The following is a 25,303-nucleotide window of genomic DNA, read 5'->3' as shown; positions in this document are numbered from 1 at the left end:
GCTCCTGTTTTCGTTAGTGAAAATGGTTCAAATCCTCCCCCTCAAGGATCCCAATTTGAATTGATTTACATACTCTAGAATTCTAATTAATTCTGTTGTCAGACTCCTTGACAAAGTGAGGAATCTGACTAACTCCAATTAACACCTCCTAACAAGGTAGAGTTCTTGATTGCCCTGGCCTCTCAGGAAAGCTGTAAGAAATAGGCTCTTGGGGGGGGGTTAGATACTGCAGACTAAAAATGTGTTCTGTTTGCTCTTGTGCATGTCAGCGAATCGTATTTCTGAGCATCTGATGATGTTTTTTCTCACTTTCATGTTCTCTTGACCTCTGCTCATCAGCGACTGTGAGGTGTAGAGTAGCAGTCAAGGTTGTGACTGGACAACCATAGGCACTTGGATAAAAGGGGATGTGGGGGCAGAGATTTGGAGACAAATGATACTAATAGAGCTAATGACAAACTGAGAAAAATCTGATTTTTATCGAAGTGAAATTGGAGGACTGTGATAAAAAAAATCTTGGATCTTTCTTTTTGATCATCCCTAAAATAACTAACTTTTTCAGTCTTTTCATATCAACAGAACAAATTACCCAGCTTATATTTACACTTATTGCACATCTTACACTGGAACTAGTGCAGTTTACTGCCCAATTAAACATATGGAATTTATCTTTCCACATGTTCTTTCTTCCAACGCACACACACATAACCCCCAACACATGTATTTCTTCAAAGAGGTCAGAGGGTGCAGGGTCACCCACAGTGCAGCATCCCTGTTTTAAGGCCTTGTCACAGGCACTTTGACATGGATGTTGGGCACTGTAGATGTAATACCTGGAATACACTCTCCTGTCCATGCCAGGAGTTGAACCAGCAACCCTCCAGTTACTGATCAGCCTCCAGACCTCTAGGCCAACTTGACCTCCCCTCTTTGTTATGTTTCCACTGCAAAGATCTTCGTAGTCTTTTCACTGTGAAGGCATCAAAACCACTTTATGTGCCAAGTACAATAAATGCATGCTAATTTGTTTTGATGACATTGGTCCAGGGACATATTGACAAATAACATAGTAGCATAAGTAGGCAATCAGTAAGTAAATAATAAGCACATACTGCGACAACATGACTTACATTCAGTGTAAGGCAAGATTTCCATCTATCTTATGTTTAAGTAAGGATTATCACTAGCAGCCTCCAGTCTGTCAGTGAATGCAGCTCACTAAATAGTATCTGATCATTTACTTGATGGATATCCCTTGAGTTAACAAGAGGTGATTCCTGGGAGCCCCTGACAACTCCAAAATCCAGCAACAAGTCAATAGACTGTGCCTTTCTCAACCATTCATGCAAGAAGCACAGTAATCAATAGACACCTCTACAGCATGCTTCCACAAACTCAGACCATGTTGACTTATAGGAGATGTGCGCATTGGGATGAGACCTGCAGAAAGTGATGAATTGACTGCTGTACTCTGCTGCTGATGTTAACATTGCTAGCTACAATCTCAGTGATTGACTGCATTTTGTTGCAGTATCTGTTATACAAGGCCTAGGACTGTATCAGGTTTCACCTGGGTGAAAACCAATCAGCGGTATACAGAATTTAGAGAGAATGTATCATTACAAGAACTTAAGTTCTGTCTCTCTCTTCCTTCTTTTTTCTGTGCCTCTGTGTGTGTGTGTGTGTCTACAGTTGCGTGTCTGTGTCCTTCCCTTAGGCCCTCCATTGGTGACCATGATGAGAGTTCATGTAAGAAAGGCCAAGGAGGCTACAGAGACATTGTACCCAAGGAGGGTTGACATCCAAACACAGATGAAGGCCTGAGGCTGTTTCCTCACCTTCAGTCACACACTATTACTGCTCTCACTGACTAAATATGGCCAGAGGCAGACATGTTTCTGGGTCAAGATTTTTTAGACCCCCCTTTTAAAAGTAACCAACAGACAAGCAAGACGGTGGTGATTATGTTTCCTCTTCACACTATATTTCCCCTTTTGATGAGTTGATAAATGTCAACTCTGTCAAATGATTGTCAAGCCAGTCAGAATAACCGCCAAACTGATCTGCAGGGACAAACTGAGCCTCACATGGACACTGTTGTTTTGTGATGTATTCACCCAAGATTTAGCTAACGGACTTGATATTGTAAAGGGTCTTGATTTAAATGACTTTGATGTTAACGTCAGCAGGAAAGAATCAAATAACAACGCTATAGTCCAACCTGAAATGATGCACAGACAGTACATCAAACAGTGCACTGTACTGTGTTATGTGGTAGGGGCCTTGGGGATAGTTATTTGACCTAATACAATAATTAATACCTTACTGCACCAATTCACGTCATATGATGACACTCCCAAACTGCTGTTCTTTTTTCGGTATGATATGCATATGTTATTTGTGTTATCAAGTGGAGACCATGGGCTTTGAACGTCTTAATGATGATGACAAAAAGCCTCCATTTAGGTTGCCTCAGGTGTTCATGTACACAACACAGCGCTTATTTAGTCTCCCTCTCTCTCTCTCTCCATCTAAACTGGTTCGTCAGCAGTGGAAGGGGGTGGGCCGGTGTCTACAGGACGGGTGTAACGCTCACAGGTCCGTTAGAGTGTGACCCTGGTGTGAGATGAGTCTCAAGTTAGCAGGGCCACAACTGTTTGGAATAGGGCGTTGAGTGTTAGCAGAGAACACAGAGGCGAGAGAAACCGGAGGCGCGGAAGGAACTCGTGTCGGTGCCCTCAGACTGCGTGTGCAGCGCGCAGGCGAGGCCCTGACTCGCTGGTGCATGGCTAATGCCAGATAGAGTATCCCGCGGCTAAGCTGCACTTAACAGCGCATTGATTTCAGACCCCTGTGTTCCCCCCGGAGGGCAGTGGGACGCACCTCAACAGGCCGGACCGCCCCAGACCCCCCCCCCCCCACCCCTCACCACCCACCACCACCACCACCATTTCCCATCTCCACAGCCTGTCCCTCCCACCATCTATCCATCCCTGTCGATTTGGGTACACCACACTGCACTGGTCTCTGGTCGTCTCTACCCACCCCCTCCTATGAGTGTCCCAGGGGAGATGAGCAGGATTCAGGGGCACTAAGGCTCCCACAAGACCCTCGGTAGGCTTCGGTTGAGAGCGGGGTTTGGGGTTGGGGACGCAGAGGCAGCCAGGTGGAAAAGATCTATGGTCAAAATCAATGCATTGGCACTTTGATGGAGCGCTCCGACAGATTTGGGAATTTCACATTCCCCTCCGTCTCTCCTGGCACCCTCGGACGTCCTCGCCACAGGAGGAAAAACAACATCCACTAAACCTTCAGGGAAAGAGGGCCTCTTCAGTTCTGCAGCCTCTGGCACAAAACATGACACGGTCAATATTCATCTGGTGGCTTGCGCCTGGCGTGTTACACACTCAAATCTGTTGCCTCTTGTTACCTGCAGCCAAGGGAAGAATATCTGCAAAACTCTCATAATAATTATGAAAGTAATTATTATGAGAGTAGCCTTTCCTACTGGCCACTACATTTGACATTGAAGGACAAATGGGAAGAATTCTTAAGTAATATTTCGTACAACTGCACTTCTTCCTAACCTTTCCCCTTTGAAGCCTTAAAAGAGAAAACTTTCTCTAGCAACATCACCAAGCCTCGCAGGTTGCATCTTTTTAAGTGAGTCGCAGCACAGGTGGATGCCAGTGTGATGCTTCTTCCACTTGTCTAACTTCTGACTCATCTCCCAGCTGCATTGTGCGGATGCATGTTTCAGGAGCGGTACACGGCACACTTCTTTGTGCGCTAATGGGCTCTCAGCATCTTTAAGACTCAGGGTACAATTAAGAGGTGATAGTTTGATCTCCCACCTCGCAGTTCTATTTCAGAGCCGCCGTGTGATTATGCCGGGGGTTGGTGAGGGTGGTGGGGGGTACTCTATTTAAAGGAAGATGCCCATGAACTCTTCTGAAAGAACAGACTAGTTCTGCTGTTTGCATCTGTCTGTTTTCTGTTTTAATTATATTGCCCTCTGTAAGTGATGAACTGCTGTGAACCTCTGATCACAAACTCATTTTAGAATCATAGATATGACTGAGGGCGTTCACTGCAATTATGCAGGAAATCAGATACTGTTCACTCATTTTCAAACTCATGTGCTAATCCTCATGTAGGTCATCACATTGGTCTGGATGAAAGGATGTCCAGAGATGGGTTTCTGGACTGGACCATTCAAACTAATGGAAAAGCCCAAGATTATTCCACAATATACTAACCCCAACTAGACCTATTCTATTTCAGGTTGTGAATGTTTTTTGCAATTGCAGCAGTTTGTAAACACAGCACCAAAATATAGTTTTTTGGTTTCTTTAGAAGTCAGTGAGATGTGTGCCGTAAAGACGGAAATATGAACATGAACTCTGAATATGAAGTATGAACTCTGGATAGTGAATTAAATGCAGTAGGGCCTACATGCTTTACCACTGCCTTCTCACATGGCCACAGAAAATTGATTGATGCAGCATTGCCATCTGCTGGTAAAAATCAATCATTACATTTATACCATACCATTTTTTTTAAATGCATGATAAACCCGAGTCAAGAGGCTCTAGGATGACAGAGTGAGCGGATTACATTTCATGTTTGTTTAAATACTTTATGGTTTTCTGATGAAAAGCATGCTCCTAAACCTACATTATCCCCTCAAATTAAAAGGCATCTGTTCCATTGTTTGTCTCCCACTTCAAGCAAAATATTTAGCCTTCATTATTTATGTATTTAGTATTTATGTTAATTGAGATCTGAAACAGACTATATATTGATGTGCATGTAAACAACTGTATTGTCTGAGGATTCCCAAAACACAGCAGGGGTACCAGGCTATGTTACCAGTTTTCACAAAAAGCCCGCTTAGACCCAGACATTTTGGATAAATTATATTCACTGCAACGTATAGCAAACGTAGAAGGCTAAATAAAAAACAAACAAACAATTTATGGTTAAAACATGGAAGTCTCTTGTCTTCAACAATTAGTGATTTCATTATATCTAAAAGATTAATAACTTCAGGTAATAACCCAGCATCCTCGTGCAATATGTGACTGTGCATTGTCTGTTCTGCCCCTAACCTGACCTCGTTCCTGCCCCCATGGTAGTTTGCTGTTTCTCTCAGGCTTCGCTCAATAAAAAAAAAAAAAAATCTGCATCACAAAAAGCCCGTTTGGAACTTGCGGACGGACAGGGCAAGGAAATTGCTCCCCCTCGCTGGAGCGTTCTCGGTTTTAATTGGCTGTGAATGCCGGCTATTGAAAGCGTATTGGTAGAGAAGCCTGTCAATCACCGTGAAGGCGTGTCTTTTCCGCGTCGTTCAGCAGCAAAGCACAGCTAGACCTCACAGTTCAGAGAAGTGTCACCGAACTCGGTTCTCCGCCGTTCATCACCCGGCAGAAAAGAGGCAGAAGGCAGGCGACAGGTGAAATGGACGAACCTAGTGAGCAAATGAGGCCCCTCTTGAGAACGGTAAGTACGCACCCAACACAGGTAGCCTACCATAGTTTTTATTTGTTTCCTCGTTGTCCATGTTTGCCCCTTTCTTGCCAAACAGCCGTAGAAGAAGAAGGGATGCTTGGGAGTCAGATTCAGCCACCAACCGGCGACTGCTATTGTTAGCCGGCTTTCTAGTTATGACACGTGGCATAGGGGCAAGTTGTATTTAAAGCCCCTCATTCAAGTCAGTTGGGGCGTCAATTCAAACATGTTGTTTGTATAAGTTTGTTTTCCCGACGAGTTATAGTTGTTTAGTTCATCTGCATTTCTAGATACTGCTAGCTAATGTACTAACGTTAGCCTGGCACGATTCGAACAGGCAAAGTCTCGATCCTTGTTCTGAAACGTTGTTATTGCTTGAGAAGCTGTCCTCAGTTGGCAGGCAAGACTATATTTCTGCAAACCAGTGTTTCTTCAAGCTCTAATTAACTTGAACTTCGATATAGATTGTCTGAGTGGATCTGACAATAGTTTAGTCTGCCTATAATTGATTACATGGCTTTGTAGCATTTTTCTCACTCGCATCTACAAGTTCAACAGGTTCACTATTCTGCCACTGAATGAAATGTGTCCTAACAGGTCAGTCATAAAGATCTGCTGTGTAGCTTGGCTTACAGTTGGAGTACAGAAATGAGAAGCTCATTTGCATATCAAATGCGCCCAAAATAGATCAGCTTTCTTGTGTGACATTTCCAAGTCAGGAAATGCTGCTAATTTTACAGTGAAAGCTTGTGCAACGAGAGAGAATAAATAGACTTAAAACGGAAAGAGACATCATTTTGCTCAGTCAGACATGTGATTGCAGAAGGATACACTACAAGTACCAAACTCTTGTGTGACTTGCATTACTTGAGCTGTGGTGAGAGTAGGGATCCACATCCTGTTTGTTGGGTGTAACTTTACAGTCACAGATGGGTTGGTGGACTGTGTCAATTTAAAGGAATAGTTCACCCAAAAATGAAAATTCTGTCATCATCTACTCACTCTCATGCCAAATGAAACACAGGTGAAATTTGTTAGTCCATATAACACACAGCCTTCTCCTTCTTCTTAGAGTTCCAAAACAAAAACAGCCAAACAATCACACTGTGAATAGAAAGACCTATACACCATTATTTGTTGCAAATCAATCAGCTGTAGTTAAGATTTGCACTAAATTATGGTGTAAATATAGGTCGTTTTGGAACTCTGAAGAATTGGTCCCCACTGACTTGAGTTGTTTTGGAGAAAACTGCTATGGAGTTGTACTGGCAACCTCCCTGTGTGTTATATGGACAAACTTCATCTGTGTTTCAACTGGCATGAGGGTGAGTAGATGATGACAGAATTTTCATTTTTGGGTGAACTATTCCTTTAAACAGCAGTCTAACAAACCCCAAAAAAGAAACTGGTTGCAGAGCTAAATTTAAATGGTACTCTGACTGTCTGACATCAAGGTCAGCATAGGGAACTTTGACCTGCACTCTGTGTGTGTGTGTGCATGTATGTACATGTGCATGCATCTGAGGAAACTTGACCCCTGGCTGCCCAGTGAAAGGGAGTTGCTGGCTAGCTGCTTACATCTTCCCCAGGCTTAAGAGTCAATGCCTTCACTGTCACATAAGACCCTTCATACAATTCAACTGCTTGATGCCTAATAAAGTCTCTGGGCTCATTAACTATTTCTCCGTCAGAACGCTGGTCTTGAAGAAGACTCCATTGTTCAGTTGTCAGCCAAACATCCAGGCATTAGCCACTGCCTGGATGTTTGAAACCTGACTCTGGTTGCAAGGAGCCAGTCTCTTTTCTTGTGTTATTTCGGCCTTGCTGACCCTACCATTCAATCTTCGGGAGTCTTTAAAATGTCCATGTCAAGGAGAAACGGACGAGGAGGCATTGCTGTCACTGGGCTCAGAAATGGGGATGGACAGTGAGAATCTTCCCCAAACTGATCAATGCTTTTCATACGAAACAGGTAAATACTGTAAAAGCCACTGCTGTCATTGTGCCTCCAAGCAGGGATGTGATTTTCTTTTTACATTTTTTATTTATTTTTTCATTTTTCATTCATTTCAAACGTGAGGTTAGCCTGTACATTTGCCCCATAATCAAATCACTGGCTATGCCTTTGTCTGATCCCTGTGACATGAATCCTGACATGACAACAGTTAATGTCATGTTATGTCATGGAGCTGCTTGTTGTGCCATATTTATGCCTCTTCTCTGACCACTGCTGACCATCTCGGACTGTTTACATGGCATTTATGGAGAGCCCCTTAAAAATCCCCCTGACTGGATGCCTGAACGACCTTTGTAAGCCTCTAAGCATTAGAGAGGAGATTGCTGTGAGGCTGTTTACAGCTGAAAGATTTTAATTGGCAAACCTAACTATGGCTAGGTTTTATGCATGGGCCTACATGTTCAGCCGATGGTGTTTACTGAACGCTTAGTGGCCAAAGACTTGGCCCGTGGTCACCAGGACTTAATGGATCATCTTTGGTTTCAAACTGAGAGATGGGAGGTCAAAAAAGAGAGAGTGAGAGAAACCAATATGACTTGGATCTTCCCCAGGCATTCATTACATTCTTAGTGACGTCCATTTACTACCAACTGATTACATGTGTGCTCTGATGTTGGTTCACCTCACTAGTGGGCATGTCTGTCTCTACTACAGCACCTCTCTCTTGGCTCTTGCTGTCCTGAAAAGAGAAAATATGAAAGTACCTGTCCCTGGATGATGGTACTTATTTGTTCTCATAAGTTTGTATTGGTTCTTTAAGTTGCGAGAACTAAACACTTATTTCTTAATCATAAAATCTTGCAAACACCAGCTCTTCTTTATACTTGTGCTGCATAACCACCAGGATGCCCTGCTTACTGGAGCTCACACTACTATATCTTTGGGATGCGGATGAGCAGGATTGCAATTGCAGTTTTATAGTACTGCAGTATATGATGGGTGGAATTGTATCAGTGTTGTATACGCAGTGGGTAGGATTGCTATTCCAGTTTTATTGCTCCCTATTTTAAAACTGTCCTAAAAGTGATTCTCAAAGCATGTAGGAACCTCTTGGATGACATTAGAAAGAGAAACTTCTCATCTTTTTTCTAGAGCCTTTTTTCTACAGCATAACATACTTTTCTGATGAACACAGCAACCAGTGGGGCTCAGGAAACTGAGTCTCACACTCATACTTTTGCTTTAACCACCACCGTCATATCAAAAGGTGCTCAGCCAGGAGCTCAAATGATCATTTTTGTAAATGGTAGCAGTAAAAAGTTGCCAAATGATAATGTGTCAAAACTGACTGTACATCATGAGTCATGATGATAACATTGAATTGGGACTGAGATTCAAAACTGAATTGCCAGGTCCCTCTTGATTCCTATCCTTTGTGATCAATAGGTCTCTGTCTTTAGCCCACTTCACGTCTTCACGCCTGAGGTAATATTTCATGGAATATTACCTCAGGTGTCTGCCAGGCAGGAGGGGAGATTGTGACGGGGAGATTTGTGCGTCCTGCTGTCCTGTCATGCTATGGCCTGAAACAGGGCTTTAGTCCAGCCGGTGTGGGCTCTTTGACCTGAGCTATTTAAGGCTCAGCGAAGAGGTTACTGCCAGGGTCAGTGAGTGTTTTATGAGACTGGCTGGCTGTATGACATTGCTTTGATTATTTATTTTTTTTTTTTTACACAGAATGAGCCTCTTTGGAGGTCTAATAGTGTACTGTTCTGTTCAGCAATGTTGATATAATAACCCTACACAATAGAGGATTCATGCATACAGGAGCTAGATATAAGCTAATGGGTGTGCACAATAGAGAGCCTGTTTGTCCATATTGTATACAATCCACTCTCTGTAGGGATGAAATGTACTTTCACCAAGTAGGCTAATATTAACGCCACAGTGCAGGCTGAGACCATAAGCTTTTAAGTGCTCTTTGGAGGCAATCACTAGGCCCACTACCATGACTGTGAAAGATTATACCATTGTGTGTGCCTTTGCTCTGTATTTTCTTTGTTTTTGACTCATAGAAAAATGTTGTTAAATCAATGGATTTTTTTTTTACTTTAACCTTTTATTTATCTAGGGAAAGTCGACTGAGTTTACCTGCTCTTTTCCAGCAACGCTCTGCTTCACATTCACACAGTTTTGTACATTCACACCTGGGAGCTGCGCAGAACAGGCGCAGTCTTCCACTGTTGGCCACTGAGCAGCTCTACCGGAGCAGTTAGGGTTTAAGTGCTTTACTCAGTGGCCCCTTGACAGTAGCTGTGGAGGTAGGAGAGAGCATTACCCATTCCCTTTCCCTATCCACATTTTCCCAGCTGGTCTGGGGATTGAAACTGGCAACCATTGGCCACAAGCCTACTTCTCTATCCTCTACGCTACTGCTGCCCCGGCTACAATTTGAGGACTATTTACTGTGACTGAGTTCTTGGAGAACTGTTTGAGACATAGCATTTCCCTAGAAGGTAATTTTATGAGCATACAGGGCAGGAAAGCAGATCAGAAAGCTCACGATTATACTTCTCTAAATAGTAGACTTTCCTCTGACTAGTTGGAGCTTTGTCTTTGTGAATACTGATCTTATCCTGTCTCTAGCTAAGTGGCCTCAATCCTTAATGGTTGATGGTACAGTGGAAGCTTGGCTTTGTGGTGATATGAACCGGACTGGATAATGGGTCTTTGAGAAGTTCACCTTTGTCCTATAGACCCGCTTCTTGTTTGTAAATACTAGGGGGTGTGCACACGCAATCCTGTGGCAGAAAATTGGCTTGGCTAAACAACTAGCCATGTTGCATTTTATGATTTTGTGAGCTAACTGCCATGGATAGCAGTCATATTTGGAAATTTGATAGATATTGCATTCTTTTCTGTGTTTAGTGGTAAGCTGATTGTTGTTGCATAACCACATGATGACAATTACAAAATTGGGGTTTGGCTAGATGAAAGTAATGGAAGAGGACACACTATGCTATTATTCTCATATCACACTACACCCACGGTCATTGCGGCCAATCTGCCAACCTAGCTGGTCGCTTAATCACTCACCCTTAGCTGACCACTTACTTGCAGTCCAGATTGGCCTATTTAGTACATTGGGCATTTGTAAGGGGTTTGGGCTGCGTGCAAAAGGTACTGAAATAGTATACAGAAATTCTGGGGTGTGCCGCCTCCTAAAGCTCAGAATGATTAATAGAACACAAAGACCCTAGCTTTCCTCTGCTAATGAAAAACAAAAGATGGCCATTACTGCTTATTTCCTTGTGTGGTTATATAGGATTGGGAACTTCATAATCTGTATGTCTGTAATACATATTGTTTTGATTTGCAGATAATGTTTGCTTGATTTGGGCTGGAAAATTTGCAACCAATCCAAACCTGCAAGATATCTGTCTAAACCTGAACTGAGTCACAGGGGTGTGTAGGCTGGGTTTTTGTTGGCTTAAACCAGGCCAAAGCGCAAAACTCCAAATCATTTTTCAAATCATCAGTTGCAAATAAAAGTGTTTTGTAACACTGAACCTGACCTGGATCACACACAATTAAGTTAGAAATTCACCCTGACCTTAACCTAGTCCATAGGGTCTCATCAGGTTTGGACATAAATCTGTATCGCTATGACATACACTCAAACATACACAGTACACACACACACATATGCACAAACACATGGGATATGCTAATCTAGGCAGCTGTGACAGTAAATAACTCCAAATAAATGAATAACTACTGTTATCTGAGACATGGTGTAATACCACAGTTTTCAGGATAGAAACCTTTGTTCCACTACTTGATGTCATGTATTTTTGAGCAACTCTCTCCCCTTCCTCAAGAGCAACTGTTGAGGTACCCCTGAGCAAGGCACTTAACCTCTGTTGTGAATGTATGTAACTGTGTGAATTTGAAGCAGGGCGTTGCTGGAAAAGAGCAAGCCTGCTCATTTGAAGTAACATTTCAAGTAAAGGTTTAAAAAAGGTTTCTATCTTCAAATTTTATAACGTCACCCTCACAAATACACATCTGAAATAAGAATGTCACAGCCATAGATCATAGATCATAGTTTTACCAGAAAATCATTGTTCTGACTATGTAGGTATAGAGCATGTAGTCTGTTTTTACAAAGTCTCAAGCATTACCCTGGTGGGCAGTTAGTTTGCCTGGTGTCTTGGCTAAATGTAGATTCAGCCATTAGGTGGCACCCTCCCCTTTCCTCCCAATATTATGTCTCTGATTAAGTGGGGTAATGAATTTAGGCTCAGTTTTACCCTAGCTATAATGGTCTTGTGGTTATTAATCTAAATGGAACTGATAGCAGATTACATGTAGCACATTCATGGGTCTCTAAGGACTGGGTTCCACAGTTTGTCCTTGAGTAACCAAATTCTGTTTTCTTAGCTGCTTATGATGCAGAGATGTGGGCTTCATTTGCCCTATTTTTGCAACAGTACGAGAGTTTTTTTTTGTAGTGGTCAGGGAAGAAATGAGTCATAGTCCTCTTTGGGATTACAGGTTGCTGAAAGACATCGCCAACCTTGAGGCTGCGATGGAGATTATGAATGTCACAGAGTCGGAGCACAGAGGCTCCTAATGAATACACAGCTAACTGTCCTTTTTCATTACACTGCACCCTCTGTGGAATGCCGAGCCGACACGTGTGTGTGTTTCTATTTATCTGTGCTGGGGGTGGGCCTTCATGTGTGACCTGAATACCTCAGCGGGTGAGCATTTGTATGTCCTCCAAGTGTGTGTATGCCCTCTGTCTCTGTGTGTGTGTGTGTGTGTGTGTGTTTGTGTTTGAGCTCTTGGCTGGGTGAATAAAATATTCATGGTGGCAGGGGATTGGCTGCTGAGCAAAGAGCGGGCTGTCAGGGTAGAGCGGAGCAGTGTGTGTCATAAAGCAGCTCTCTCTGTCTCGCTTGCTCTCTCTCTCTCTCTTTCTGTCTCTGCTCTCTGTATAAAGAGATGAGCTGAGGAAGAGGGAGCAGACCAGTGCTCTAGTATCTCTGTCCGAGCTTTGCTCACACACACACATTCTACAGTAGAGAGAACCAACAGAGAGAAGGAACCGGCTAACGTCACTGCTGCCCGGCTAATGTTATAATCTAAATGGAGGGACAGAGCGAAGGGGAGCATGTGCTTACGGTACGTTTGTTCTTCCCTCTGTGTGTGTTTATGATGTGCATGACTGTCGTGCTGTGCAGTTGAATAACATCCAGTGGCTCTGTATGTGCAGTATTACGTGTGTGTGTGTGTGTGTCTGTGTGTCCTCTTACTGTATGCTCTCATGCTGTAGAGTAAAGTAGCGGTCATAGGTTGTGCTAATGAAGGGGGCAGGTGTTCAGTACATTTGAACAGAGATTAAAAAAAAAACAGCAGAGATTGGAGGAGGAGGATTAGGTGAAAGAGTGGGCAAGAAGCCCTTGCCTCGCCAGTCATACCTCTTGAAATGGAAACGATCCGTTCCTGCTCCTCGAGGTGATCAAAGAGCAGGAACGGATCGTTTCCATTTCAAGAGAGGAAACCAACTGAGACAGATATGGCTGCTTGAAGGAGCGGGACAAGGAGAATAGGAAGGAAGGAAGGAGGGGAAGGAGCAGCGCGAGTGAGAGGAGGGTGGAAAATTGGTCCGCCGAGTTGAATCCAAACAACGTGCTTGCTCTCAATAAAAATTATGTTTATTTGACTGAAGTGAAATGAAATTAAATGCTTGGTCTCATTCAGGCTGGTTAAAAGCACAGAACTCAAGACGGATAGACCCAGAGGGGCAGGAGCGAGGAAGGAAGTGTTGTTGAAAGCAGGTGCACACACAGAGGGGAAGATATTTGTGGGGTAGAGAGGGGACATGGTTTCCATCTGTGTGTGTGTGTGTGTAGATTACATCCAGCATCATAGATGGAGATCTGTTTGTTTGGAGTGTCTGTGTTTTTCCATGTGTCTGCGCATTGAGGCATCTTCCCAACTGTTCAAGATGGAACCATGAAACAAAAACCAGAATGCTCAGTGAGTTCAAGGGAGAAAATGAACCCTACATCAGCATCTTGACCCAGAAGAGCTTAGGCGTTGGTGGACACAAGGGATGTGATCTGACTGCCTTGTTTGCTTTGCCCTGTTCAAGCTTGGTGAGGCTTCAGGGAAGGGAATGATTAAATGACTAGAATGAATTGTGGGGCGATGTACCAGTCAGCAATAGAAACACTAGCTGGTTAAATTAAATTTAGCCTTGCAGAAATGGCAGCCAGAAAACATTACGCCCCTACTGCTTATCATTACATATAAAAATAGACGACTTGCCTGTTTTATATGTGTGTGTATATGTATGTACATATATCCACATGCATATATATTTCGCTGATTGTTAGAAGTCATGTGTATACGTGCTCTCAATCTTGTCTGTGCTTAGCATCTTTCTGTTTTCAGACTAGTTGAATTGGTTACGTAACTTAACAATAATTGGCAGTAACGATTTGTCAGTATTCTCGTCCCTAGTGTGTGCTTGTGCTTTTGGCGGTGTGAAACAGAGGCACCCAGTAATCTCAAGGGAAAGGTCTCTCACTATTTAACACCTCTCTTAGGTCAGTCTCTGCGGATTGGACCGGGGCCCAGTAAAGAAAGGCTGGCAGTGAACTGAGATTAGAGGGAGCCTGGCCGGGTGGCTCGTTGGATGGCTGGTTGTTTCACTCACTGTCTGGTTGACTGAGCAGGTGGTTGGCTACATCGTGCTAAAATCACTCCTGCACACACATACCGACAGCATTTGGGGTAACCTAAATATTATGATTTTTGAATAATAACATTACTTTAATGAGTAACAAATTAATGCAACGCATTATCCTTTCAAAATTGAGTATTTTATTGCAGTTCTCAATTATTGTGTCAATTATTATGAAAAGAAAACATTTTAGTGCAATGTGTCATGCCTGATATAACACTCCATTCTCCATTGACGATGTGATATAGGTTACTGATTTGATGGAAAATAAATGCTTAATTATTAGATTACCTTTGTGATATAAAATGACTAACAATGTACAGTAATGAGCAGACCCACAGTGGTTAATGAAATCTGTGCCACCATGAGTCAATACACATGGACTTCACACAAAGGTCTGTGATTAATAGTGGTAGTATCTCTTGGCCTGGATACACGTAGTTGTATTGCGCGCGCACACACATACTGTACCTTCTCTGCCTTAGTAGATAAAATGTGAAATATGCAATTTAGCTTATATGTTGTGTCCTGTTCATGCATAAGGTATGGCACTGAGTTCAAACGGTGCCTTTTCCTTGCTTAGAGCCTCTGAATGGATTCAATTTGAACCTTAGATCCCCTATCCCAGTATAGTACAGGCTATATCAGCCTTTCTCCCACATGGCAATGCTATGTACATAATCCTGCAGTGCAAAGTCTGTTTTCTGTTGTATTTTTTAATTCACATGCCCATCTGTAGTCTCTAAAGAACACACCACAGGTCTGTCTGTCTGTATTAGAAGCTTTATTAATTATTGAGCCAGGCTTTCTCTCAGATGAGCGCACACAGAAACGCCGCTTCACCACTATCGGCCAACAACATCATGGAACTTGGTGTGCATCAGTCTGACTGTTTTAAGACTGTAACAGAACAGCCTAGGGTTATTTAGAGATGTTTTAGGCTCCCGCCTCTACAGGCGGTCAGATTGCAAAAAATCACAATGTCCACTCTCTGTCCAGTTTGAGGCCCAGTCTGTTATTACCGAAACATATTGACTGAGCCTTTAATACTCAGTACTTATAATCTGTAAAAAGAGTTTTGTATCTATTTTGGGAGCTGTAAATGTTTGGAATGAAACCTGTCTTTTGAGTTATGATGAGCTAAGATTGTTCCAAAAAACATACTTTTTAAAGATATTTTCAATCTCAAACTGTTCAAAGATGTGTGAATATGCTCAAAAAGTAGATGGTCAAATAAATCAGGTAACTGATTACTGGGCGCAACACCAATGCTGTTGTAATAATGGGGAGGAGGTATTACAATGTAAGCACCAGCTGTGATGAGGACCAGTGTTGCTTTGAAAGTTGAGCTGTGTCCAATTTGACGACTGCTGTCAGAATCAGACTAATATTGGTCACATAGCCCATAGGAAAAACAAACACTCTGTTGACGAGAGTATCTCAAATTGTTTGCAGTGCGGACTGTGGATGTTCTGCTACAAAAACTAGAGTCAATTTTCTCCACTTGGTAATTAATCCTTTCAACATCAAATTGGTGGTTGTTAATTGATCCTGTCTGGAGCAGAGCAAATTTGAGAAACTAGACAGCTAGCTGGTAGCTTTATGGGCTAAATAAGGGGAAAGTGATGTTTGGCATCAGCAATTAAGTTAAGTGTGTCCCGCATGTTTGTGATCTGGAAACTGCATTTCAACATGGCACCTGTGTGAGGAGGAGAGGGTGGGGGTAGGGGGGTGGGGGGGCAGGTTGGGAGGATAGAGGGAGAAATTATGAAGAATGACACTTTGATGGTTTGTTTGTATTGGCAAGTTGGCCGCTAGCGTTGCCTGCCTCCCCTTGATTGCCAGTTGGCACCCACCTGCTACCCACCCACATTTGCCCCCTTCCAAGGGGGAATGAGCAAGGCTACAAAGGGCTTATCCTGAATCAGACTCCATGCGTGCTTTCCATTCTGCTGCCCTTGTGCTCCAGGTGACGTTATGTTCTCTTGAGGTTTAGGGGGCTTCTGGTTCCCCACACCCCTCTTCTCACTGGTTGGGACAGCAGGACAGGACATGTCCTCTGAGTAATGTTTCCGTCATTCCGGACACTAACAGGAAGCGCTGTGAGTACATTTACATGCAGAGTATTCTGTATTGACCTCATACCACAGTTAAAGTCAGATTCAGGAAAAGATGTTTCTATTCATCTTCAAATTCTCATCACAAACATCTCTGTATAGATGAATAAACAGATATTTTACCTTGGATACAGAACTTGTACTTAGGCCGCAAAAACAACATCCCAACTTTCTTATTCAGGTTTCTCAAAGTCAGGGTAATGGTGGATGGGATATGGTGTTTTAATAATAATGTTTATTTTTCATCCACATGGGTATCCTGAATAATACTGGAATATTAATGTGCATGGAAACTCCCTCATTGTTACTACCAGCTAAACACAGCTCAGGCTAGGCTAGTGGTGATTAGAGATGGCATGATAAAGTCCATCCCATGTAAGCCAATAAATGGGCAAATTTATTAAATTAGCATTGGGAACTTAACCAATAGAAAGATCAGGAAATAGTGCACTATTTCAGCCCGGCTGTATTTTACAACCAGTTAAGTGTCTTTGTTCACATCCTGCTGCGTCCTGCTGCATCCTGCCATGTGTTAGTTTGGCCACACGCTTTTTAAGGATTGCTTTGTAGCTCCTGAGAAGATGCTGGCTTTGTCAACAAGGTGTCATGGTGTCAAAATAAAATGTAAAATATTGACTAGAGGAAGTTTAGAAATCAGTTATTGGTCAAAACTCCAACAGCTTAACTCTTAGCCTTAGCTTAGTCTTAATGGAGTAGGCTATAGTTTAGCCAGGCAAACCAGCTCATCCCAACACAGCTCAGGAACCATCCCATTTCATCTTATGTTAAAATTTCAGTTCCTTCATTTTAGCCTTAATTTTCTGTTTGGATGTTAAAGAGTAACTAAACTAAAAGTCAAATCTATGGTGAAGCCTGACACCTAATGGTGAAAAGTAGGGTACTGAACTGGCAATTTGCTATTGGCTGGTCTTTGGTGCCAGGTGATGTCACCGTCTAGAGTACAACAGGTGGTGACAGTGGCAGATGGCCAGTAGTACTACTTCAGTTTTAACTGTCTAAAGTTACCTAGTGTTTACTAGCAGACCCAGCTGAAATTAACAATTGGACTGTTAAAAGAAGCACCACTATATGAAACACAATGTTGGGATATTACTAAAGATCAAGACTGTAAATGCTGTCAGTTAATAAGAATTATCCTTTGGTTAGTTTGGAGATGAACATGGCACTGGTATGAACAGGTCTTATCTTTAACATCAAGGATGTTGTGGTTAATCCAGTTGCTGTAGCATTTGATCTGGACCTTCTTGGGTAATTTGACCTCCAGCTCTGCTCATCTCTCAAGAATGTCAAAGAACAATTTTGGTATATTAGATTAGAACCAGAATCGCCCAGCCACCACTAGACACACCTAATCTGGCAGGATCTGTAATTTCAGTAAAGAAAACAAGACTAGGCACCTAGTCTTGTTTTCTTTACTGCACAGATCCAGCCAGAGAGATAATAATCTTCTGTCATCGCCCCCCCTATTGATGTCACTGAATGGGGTGGTGTTCCTACTCAGTTGGCAGTTCTTCTCCTGCCCTCCAACCCCTCCCCCCTGGCATGGCTCCTTTAGCCCAGACACAGCTGTGCTCTGTGGGCATAATGGCCAATCGCCTCCCTGGCCTGGGGACTGTGTGTGGCAGACTAGGGGGTTATTTTGGACCAAAGCTATGTGACAGGTTGCATCATGTGTGTTGAAATTGTTCCAAGCAACATGGGGGAGAGGGCACGACAGACCTTAACACGTGCATATACCTCATGAAACGGTGCACATGCAAGCAGCATTCATAGAATGCATGATAATGTGCGTTTGTATGTAAACAATGCAAATGGAGTCAACGGCACAGTAAAAGTAAACAGATTTATGGAAGTGGTATTTTAAGAAGCTTAACAATAAGAACATACTGAAAACAGGAATAGTTTTAGACCAGCGTTATGCTCCCTGCTTGTAAACATTGGGGAAAGTGGGAAGAGTGGGAAATTAAACGTAGCCACCAATCAAATTGTGTTAACTTAAACTGGCCAGTAATTTTGTCTAGTTTACCAGCCAATTTGGCAACCATCATTTGGGGGTCCTACTCTTTTCCTTAAATAAATTAATATCTGCACTGCAGAAAATATCCATCCTTACTCCAGCATTGAATCAGTATTGAATCAGCAAATCAAATGTTCTTGAATCAAGTGCCATTTTCTCAATACTAGTGGAGTGAGTGATCTGCTTTATTTTGCTTTGTTTCAAGTTATTGACCCTTGTTTCTAGAAAATACCTGAAACAATTTACACTGTAACAGCAACAACTCGAATTATTTCAATACAATACAATAGACAGTAGACAATACAATGGCCAATTGTTGCACTTGGTTAGCCCCAACACTAACCCTAAGTAAACGTGAACATGAGCCTACGTGACCCGTTAAGATGGACATTTTTTTTGCAGTGTGGTATTTTTGGGATATAGCCTACCACCCACTGTGACTACTCTGAATGCCTGACTTGATTGCAGCCAGGCAATTGGACCAGAAAACCCAGACACTTCCCAGTGCTTCTCCACCACAATCACCATCAGGAGCCAGTCCAGTTTTATTTAGTCACCCATGGTCTGCTGTGGGGGGAAAAAAACATTTAAGTTCCCAGAGTGACATTCATTTCCTGGCTCTCCTCTGCCTTTCTGCCGCTGTAATATTGCAGGTCCTCATCAAGACACTGTCAGAGAGCAACTCTGCTCATTATCATGCAAATCCACCAGCATGTGGGATACACACATGCGCACACACACACACAAGTACATGTGCACGCACAAACGCAGTCACAGATGTCATCATACTTCGTAGGTGGGGGTTCTAACAGGAAAACGATTATTATGGTAATATACTGTATGTGTGGAAATCTGAATGTCATTGAAGGCATAGTCACACTGAATCACTGCTATTTCCCATGATGTCCCCTCCACGTGATTATTGATGACTGTTGTTGAAAAAAGCATGGGATTTATTTTCTGTGGATAGGACACGATTTTTTCATTCACTTTTATTACTCTATATTTACAGTTGGAAGTATTGTTTTTATCAAAGCACAGCATGGGTCATCGTGGTTTTCACAATGCTTTATTTATTTTCAGCCTATTTCTTAGTCAGTTTTCTTTGCGTTCTGCCTCACATCTGTCCTGTAGTACTTAGCCTTTTTACGAAACATTTTTAAGCATCATGTCTTGAATTTGGAGGACATGCTCACATTATAAGGGCTTTAGAAAATGGAGATTATATTGTTGTCGCTGTCAGTTGTTTGTGTCCATTGAAGACGGCGCTCGTGTCTTCTCTGTCCTTTAGTGTAGATTAGGGATGTAACAGTATGAAATTTCATAGTACGGTATCTACTAAAATTCCACGGTATACGGTATTTCACGATATTCATTTTTTAAAATTAAATGTACTATGGCCCATCGAAAAGTATTTTGCTTTGAAGAAAAATATTGCTTTATTGAACTGAAACCTGTGTGCGTGCCTGTGTGTGTGTGTGACACTGTTGCAATTCAATATTGCTAGCAACTTGGAAGTGTGAAGTTTCATTTTTTCCCCTGGCTGTCACGAGCGGAGCTGTGGATAGGTAACCCTCCATTCTAGTGGCGTGCGGCGCTGTGCATATGCGCACTGCGCAACATAAATTTATACCGTGGGCACGGTATTACAGGGAAAGGCTTATGGTTCAGAACCGTGGTTGCTTGATACCATGGTATACCTTAAAACAGTATACCGTTTAGAGCTGCAACGATTAATCGATTAATCGATTAGTTGTCAACTATTGAATTAATTGCCAACTATTTTGATAATCGATTAATCGGTTTGAGTAATTTTTTAAGAAAAATAAGTCAAAATTCTCTGATTCCAGCTTCTTAAATGTGAATATTTTCTGGTTTCTTTACTCCTCTATGACAGTAAACTGAATATCTTTGGGTTGTGGACAAAACAAAACATTTGAGGACGTCATCTTTGGCTTTGGGAAACACTGATCGACATTTTTCACCATTTTCTGACATTTTATAGACCAAACAACTAATCGATTAATCGAGAAAATAATCGACAGATTAATCGACAATGAAAATAATCGTTAGTTGCAGCCCTAATACCGTTACATCCCTAGTGTAGATGCTGTGTTCCTTGGGGAAATGTCTGAGTGAGTGGCTCAACTGTGTGGATGGGAGGGTAGGTGACTGTCTGTGTGAGACAGCAAGCCTGTGATGGAAAGGGAGAGTGCAGGAGAGAGGCACAGAGTACGTGCTCTTCATCAGAATGAAACCTCAGTATGTTGAGTGGAAGGGGCTGGCACGATGAGGCCAGAGCAAATGAGACCCTGATGTCAGCCAGCTATCCTGTATTCTTTCACTGTGTGGTTAACATCATCACCTTTTTGTTTCCACTCTCTCCTGCTTGGCAGCAGTGCTTCTCTGTGATTGGTTGCAGGGATTGGAAGCATCCTCCAATTGGGGATTGTGTTACATCAAAGCACTTGTGCATGAGACAGCAGAACAGCAGATTAAAATTTATTGAAATACTGTCTGATCATGCGATATGATTACAACCTATTAAATGGAATTAACAACAATAAGGGGATCAATGCAACATATTTTGGTGGTTTTGCAAATCCTAGGGGTGCATTGTTTTGGCTTCATTATAATCAGTTATGGCCAACAGCCTGCAGCAGAAACTAGTTTAAAGTTCATCATGAGCTGAAGCCTGCAACCTGTCACACTCACCGACTTGTAAGCTGCAGCTTGTAAAAGAAACCGTAAGCCAGTTTCCCCACTCTCAGCCATTCAACCGTCAGAAGCTCATGCCCCTAATCCAGCCCATAGCACGGCAGTCAGACCTAAAGCCAGCATTAGCTTGCTTGTCACCCTGTGGTATTTATACATCCCTTATGGATACCTCTCTAAAATAGCCTCTTCCTCCCAGTCACAATACCTCATGCCTCGCTGAACAGCTGGAAGTAGTAGTCTTGTTAGAGCTGTGAAATACCAATTTCTCACTAATGTGGGCGCGGGTTACAATGTGCCATTGGTATATTGTGTTGAAGTGATTTCACTTTCCCTCTTTTTTTTTTTTTTTTTTTTTTTTTTTTGTTATGATATCAGTAGCAGAGGGATTCTGGCTTTCTCATTATTTTTGTGGTTGCAGCATGAACTGACATCCCTATCAGTTACAGCTGTATCCTGGTGGTAAACCACAGTGACTTATGGTATCCCATTAAATTTAGTTGTGTTCTGGTCACACATGCAGCAGTAATTAGAGAAGCTGTGTCCTTGTGGCTGCCCAAGTTGTCCTGCCACCTGAGGGCAGGGAGTCAAGGGAGCAATGATAACAAGGTTGGTAATTGGACCAAACTGGATGTGTGTGTGTGTGTGTGTGTGTGTGTTTGTGAATTCTAAAGGCAAATTTATGGTTTCTGCGGTGCGCCCGGTGTTCGTGGTGCAGAGGGTCTGTGCGGCGAGGGCGGAGCTCCGCAGGGGGAGAGTTTCAAAACATGAAACTCTGGGGAGGCCTCCGCAAACGCTGCAGTCCGTTCAGAGGCTATGATTGGTTAATGATTGCTATTGCTATGATAGTTGGTTACCAGGGAAGTAGTCTAATCGAGCCAACTGACAGCTGACAACCGGCAAAAATGGACAATCGGAGGAGATTCTGCGCTCTCCACGAACACTGTGCTGTTACCGCATTTACCATAAAATGCTGTGGCTCTGCATAGAGAACGGTCTTGCCGTGAACACCGGGCATACCGCAGAAACCATAAATTTGCCTTAACTGTTGTTTCAGGGCATTATGATTTTATAAAGAACATGAATTTGTACCTCTGCTGCTACGAATCCCGACAGCTGAGTGTCTCCTCTAATTGGGTCTTTATATCTTTTGATGTGTTGCCACGACTATGATATGGCTATTCATTTTCATTAAGGTCATAACCTTTTTTTAATAAGGAGCGTAGTCAGCCCCTTGATGTTGCTATGAAATCCTACCCTCTATCTCATGGACCGTAACAATGAATGTATTTTCCAAGACAGCCTAGGCTAATTGGTGTGCGGAAGATATACATAGGCGAGCCTTCATTAAGTTGCAATGATACCCTGCTGCATCATACTTGAGGTTGTTAAGGAAAACCACGAGCAGCTAATCTGCTAGATAAACTGTATCGTAATCGCATCTCATGCCGGGTTTTATTTATTTGTCAGAGGCTGTAAGTTGTCATGAATTTTAATCAAGGGATTGATTATCACAGACCACCAGTCGTTAAGTACACTTCATTATATTTTCCACTTCCGTCCTGATCATAGGCTAAGCTGTTGTCCTTGACTGCCTGTGAAGCAGGGCCACAACTAAGTGTCAGTGGTGCAGATTGCAGTGGCATATGGCACATAGCATCTTCCTGTGCTTGTGTCCGGTGACTATACTCACCAGTCCATGTCATCTCTCTCTTTCTCTCTCTCTCTCTCTCTTTATCTGTGTGTGTGTGTGCGCGCTTTATTGACATGAATGTTACACAAACAATATTGCCACAGCTATAATTTCAATGTTGAATATGAAAGAATAAGACAATAGGTTAAAATTAATTTTTACCCACTCTCTTGTATTGGTAGGTCAGTATCTCTTTAGTGGGTGAGCTGGGTTGCTGCGTATTCAGCTCCCTTACCCAGAACCTCCACTTCAGTGTGAGTTTTTGGGTACCAGTTTCTCTTGTTCACTCTCACTACTCTGTGGCTGAAAGGTAATTGGCCTTATAGGACTGCAGGTAGAGACATCACAAAAGCCTCTTACATAGCAGGACAGTGTATGATTACCTTCATTTTACACCTCTTATGATCAATTCTGGGCTGCCTTCCTGGGCTCTGCCCAGAGCCAACAAAGGCAGCCCCATACCTATCATAAGGCACTTTTCACAACAAACCATTTTCTGTTTTTTAGTACACTTCTATGGTTTAAACTAAGGCACACTTCATAGCCATATACTGACAGGTTTGTTGATGCAGTCATATTTTCACTTTTTTCAGTGCAGTATTTGTCGAAATAGCTGCAGCTAGAAAGTCTTGTTTTCACTCTTACTAAGGTTCTTATTTACAAAATTCTAATAAGTAATTACCACTTTATTACTTTGGGGCGCAGCTACAACCCCTAAGGGAACCATTGCACAGAATCTGTGCTTGTTTGTTGTGATCTGCTTTAAATCCAAAGTATCTCCAAATGACAGATCCACTTTTAGGAACTAAAACGTTGTTTTCCCGTTCAGACTCAGGAGAAGGATTTTCCTCTCTAACATTGGACCGAACCATTCTTTCCACACTGCTCCTGGCTACTTTTTACCAAAAATGGTCTATGCAAGGTTTCTCTCTCTCTTTCCCACGAGAGTTGCCTGTTTCTCCATCTTAACTTTGTTTTGGTCACATGGTTGTGGTTTTGATTGTTTACATGTAATGGAAGCGCCAATTGTGCAGCCATGCTCATTAGTGGTAAATGAAAGTTACATTTACCTTTTTAATGAGCATTTACCACTAATGAGTATTTTTGAGGATTGGGTTTAGGTCATCAGACAGCCACACATAATATGTCTTTAATTCTGTCTCTGTATCCCTCCCCTTCTCCCTAGGGTCTAGACGACGAGGCACTAGTTGACCATGGGAAGACCAGCTCCACCACCCACACAAACTATGAGAAGGAAGAGTTGGAAAGTAAGTAGAAGCCACCCACACTTAAACATTTCCCCTGTAGCTGTGTCTTTATATATCTCTGTGCTGAATATAGCCATGTCCAGACGGGATTAGTATTACAGGAAAATGTGGGTAACGTAATTCTTAACATTGGTAGAACGACATAAAGGGATAACTTTCTTACAATATTACTCGTCCAAATTACTGAGGAGGAAATGCACCATGCACTAGTTCTGCCTGTAATTTTTTAACAGACAAAAAAAAAAATCAAAACGTATAACTAACTTTTCTGTAATCGGTTTCTGAATGCTCCACAAAGCTTGAAATAGGGTTATTAAAAAAACCTCACCATGCAAAGCATCAGCCATTTGCATCAAATACATACTTTGATCAGTACTAAAATTAAAAGGGATCTGGGAGTTTGCTGAAAAACATTAGGTTGCTTGTCCTGTAACCATTACTGCTGAAAGCATGCACCTTTTTTAATAATCACAAATGTGTTTATAGTAGGGATGCAATGGTATAATATTGCATATAATATTGAGTATTGTCTCCAAAAATATCACTGTTTGATGGTATATATCACCATATTACCCCTTTATTCTAAATTATATGACGAGTGGGATCCACCCAGTGTGAGAAAGGGAGAATGCATAGCACAGATGTGAAAATGAAAATAATGACATTCTTGTAGGGTAATGTAGCAATTTATTCACATTGTAGCTTATGTTGATGTTCATTCAGTGCAAATAAAGGATTACACATACACTGTTGCAGATCAGTAGGCCTGCTGCTTGTACAGATGGATAAAGTAAGAGATGTTGAATTTGGAATTCAAACAAGCCCCTTTTTATTTTTGACTTTCTACATCTTCTGCTGCTTACTTTCTGTTTAACCTATAATTGCTATGCTGTATCTGGTGTGCCATAATCCCCTGCTCCTCTAAAGGGGCATTATACAATTTAGTTATGATCATCACACTGCCCGTCTGTTATTTTTCCCCCCATGCGCTCCTCCTTGCCCTCAGCAGAGTGCGGAGCTGCAGCTACAGCAGTTGCACACATCACCAATGGCATTTAAACCATGGACACAGTGTTAAAGGAGATGCCTGTGGTATGATAATCGTCACTGTTTTTTATTGCGGTAAACCTTCATACCGGTGTATTGTTACATCTAAGTCCTAGCCTTGAATTCTAGTCCTTATTTACGTATCAAGGATTACATCTTTAATGTTGGGTTTATGGCACATTTATGACTCAGCCTGTGTG

General features: G+C 42.3%; 1 protein-coding gene across 2 annotated transcripts in view; it reads left to right on the top strand.

The window, feature by feature from the left end:
- The first annotated feature begins 5,460 nt into the window (after positions 1 to 5,460).
- The window catches only part of slc4a7 (solute carrier family 4 member 7), a 56,596-nt gene continuing 36,753 nt past the window's right edge, over positions 5,461 to 25,303 (top strand). For both annotated transcript variants that reach the window (XM_071528027.1, XM_071528026.1), the window contains exons 1-2: positions 5,461 to 5,502; positions 23,975 to 24,056. In XM_071528027.1, coding sequence (XP_071384128.1) covers positions 5,461 to 5,502; positions 23,975 to 24,056 — 124 coding nt within the window. The remainder of the gene's footprint in view (positions 5,503 to 23,974; positions 24,057 to 25,303) is intronic.

The sequence above is a fragment of the Centroberyx affinis genome, unplaced genomic scaffold (assembly GCF_046629955.1).
Source record: "Centroberyx affinis isolate AG114_WGS23_722 - 3 ecotype Tasmania unplaced genomic scaffold, CSIRO-AGI_Caff_v1 ptg001602l_1, whole genome shotgun sequence".
Classification (NCBI taxonomy): domain Eukaryota; kingdom Metazoa; phylum Chordata; class Actinopteri; order Beryciformes; family Berycidae; genus Centroberyx; species Centroberyx affinis.
The sequence above is the reverse complement of the archived record's forward strand: the minus strand, read 5'-3'. Positions and strand labels throughout refer to the sequence as shown.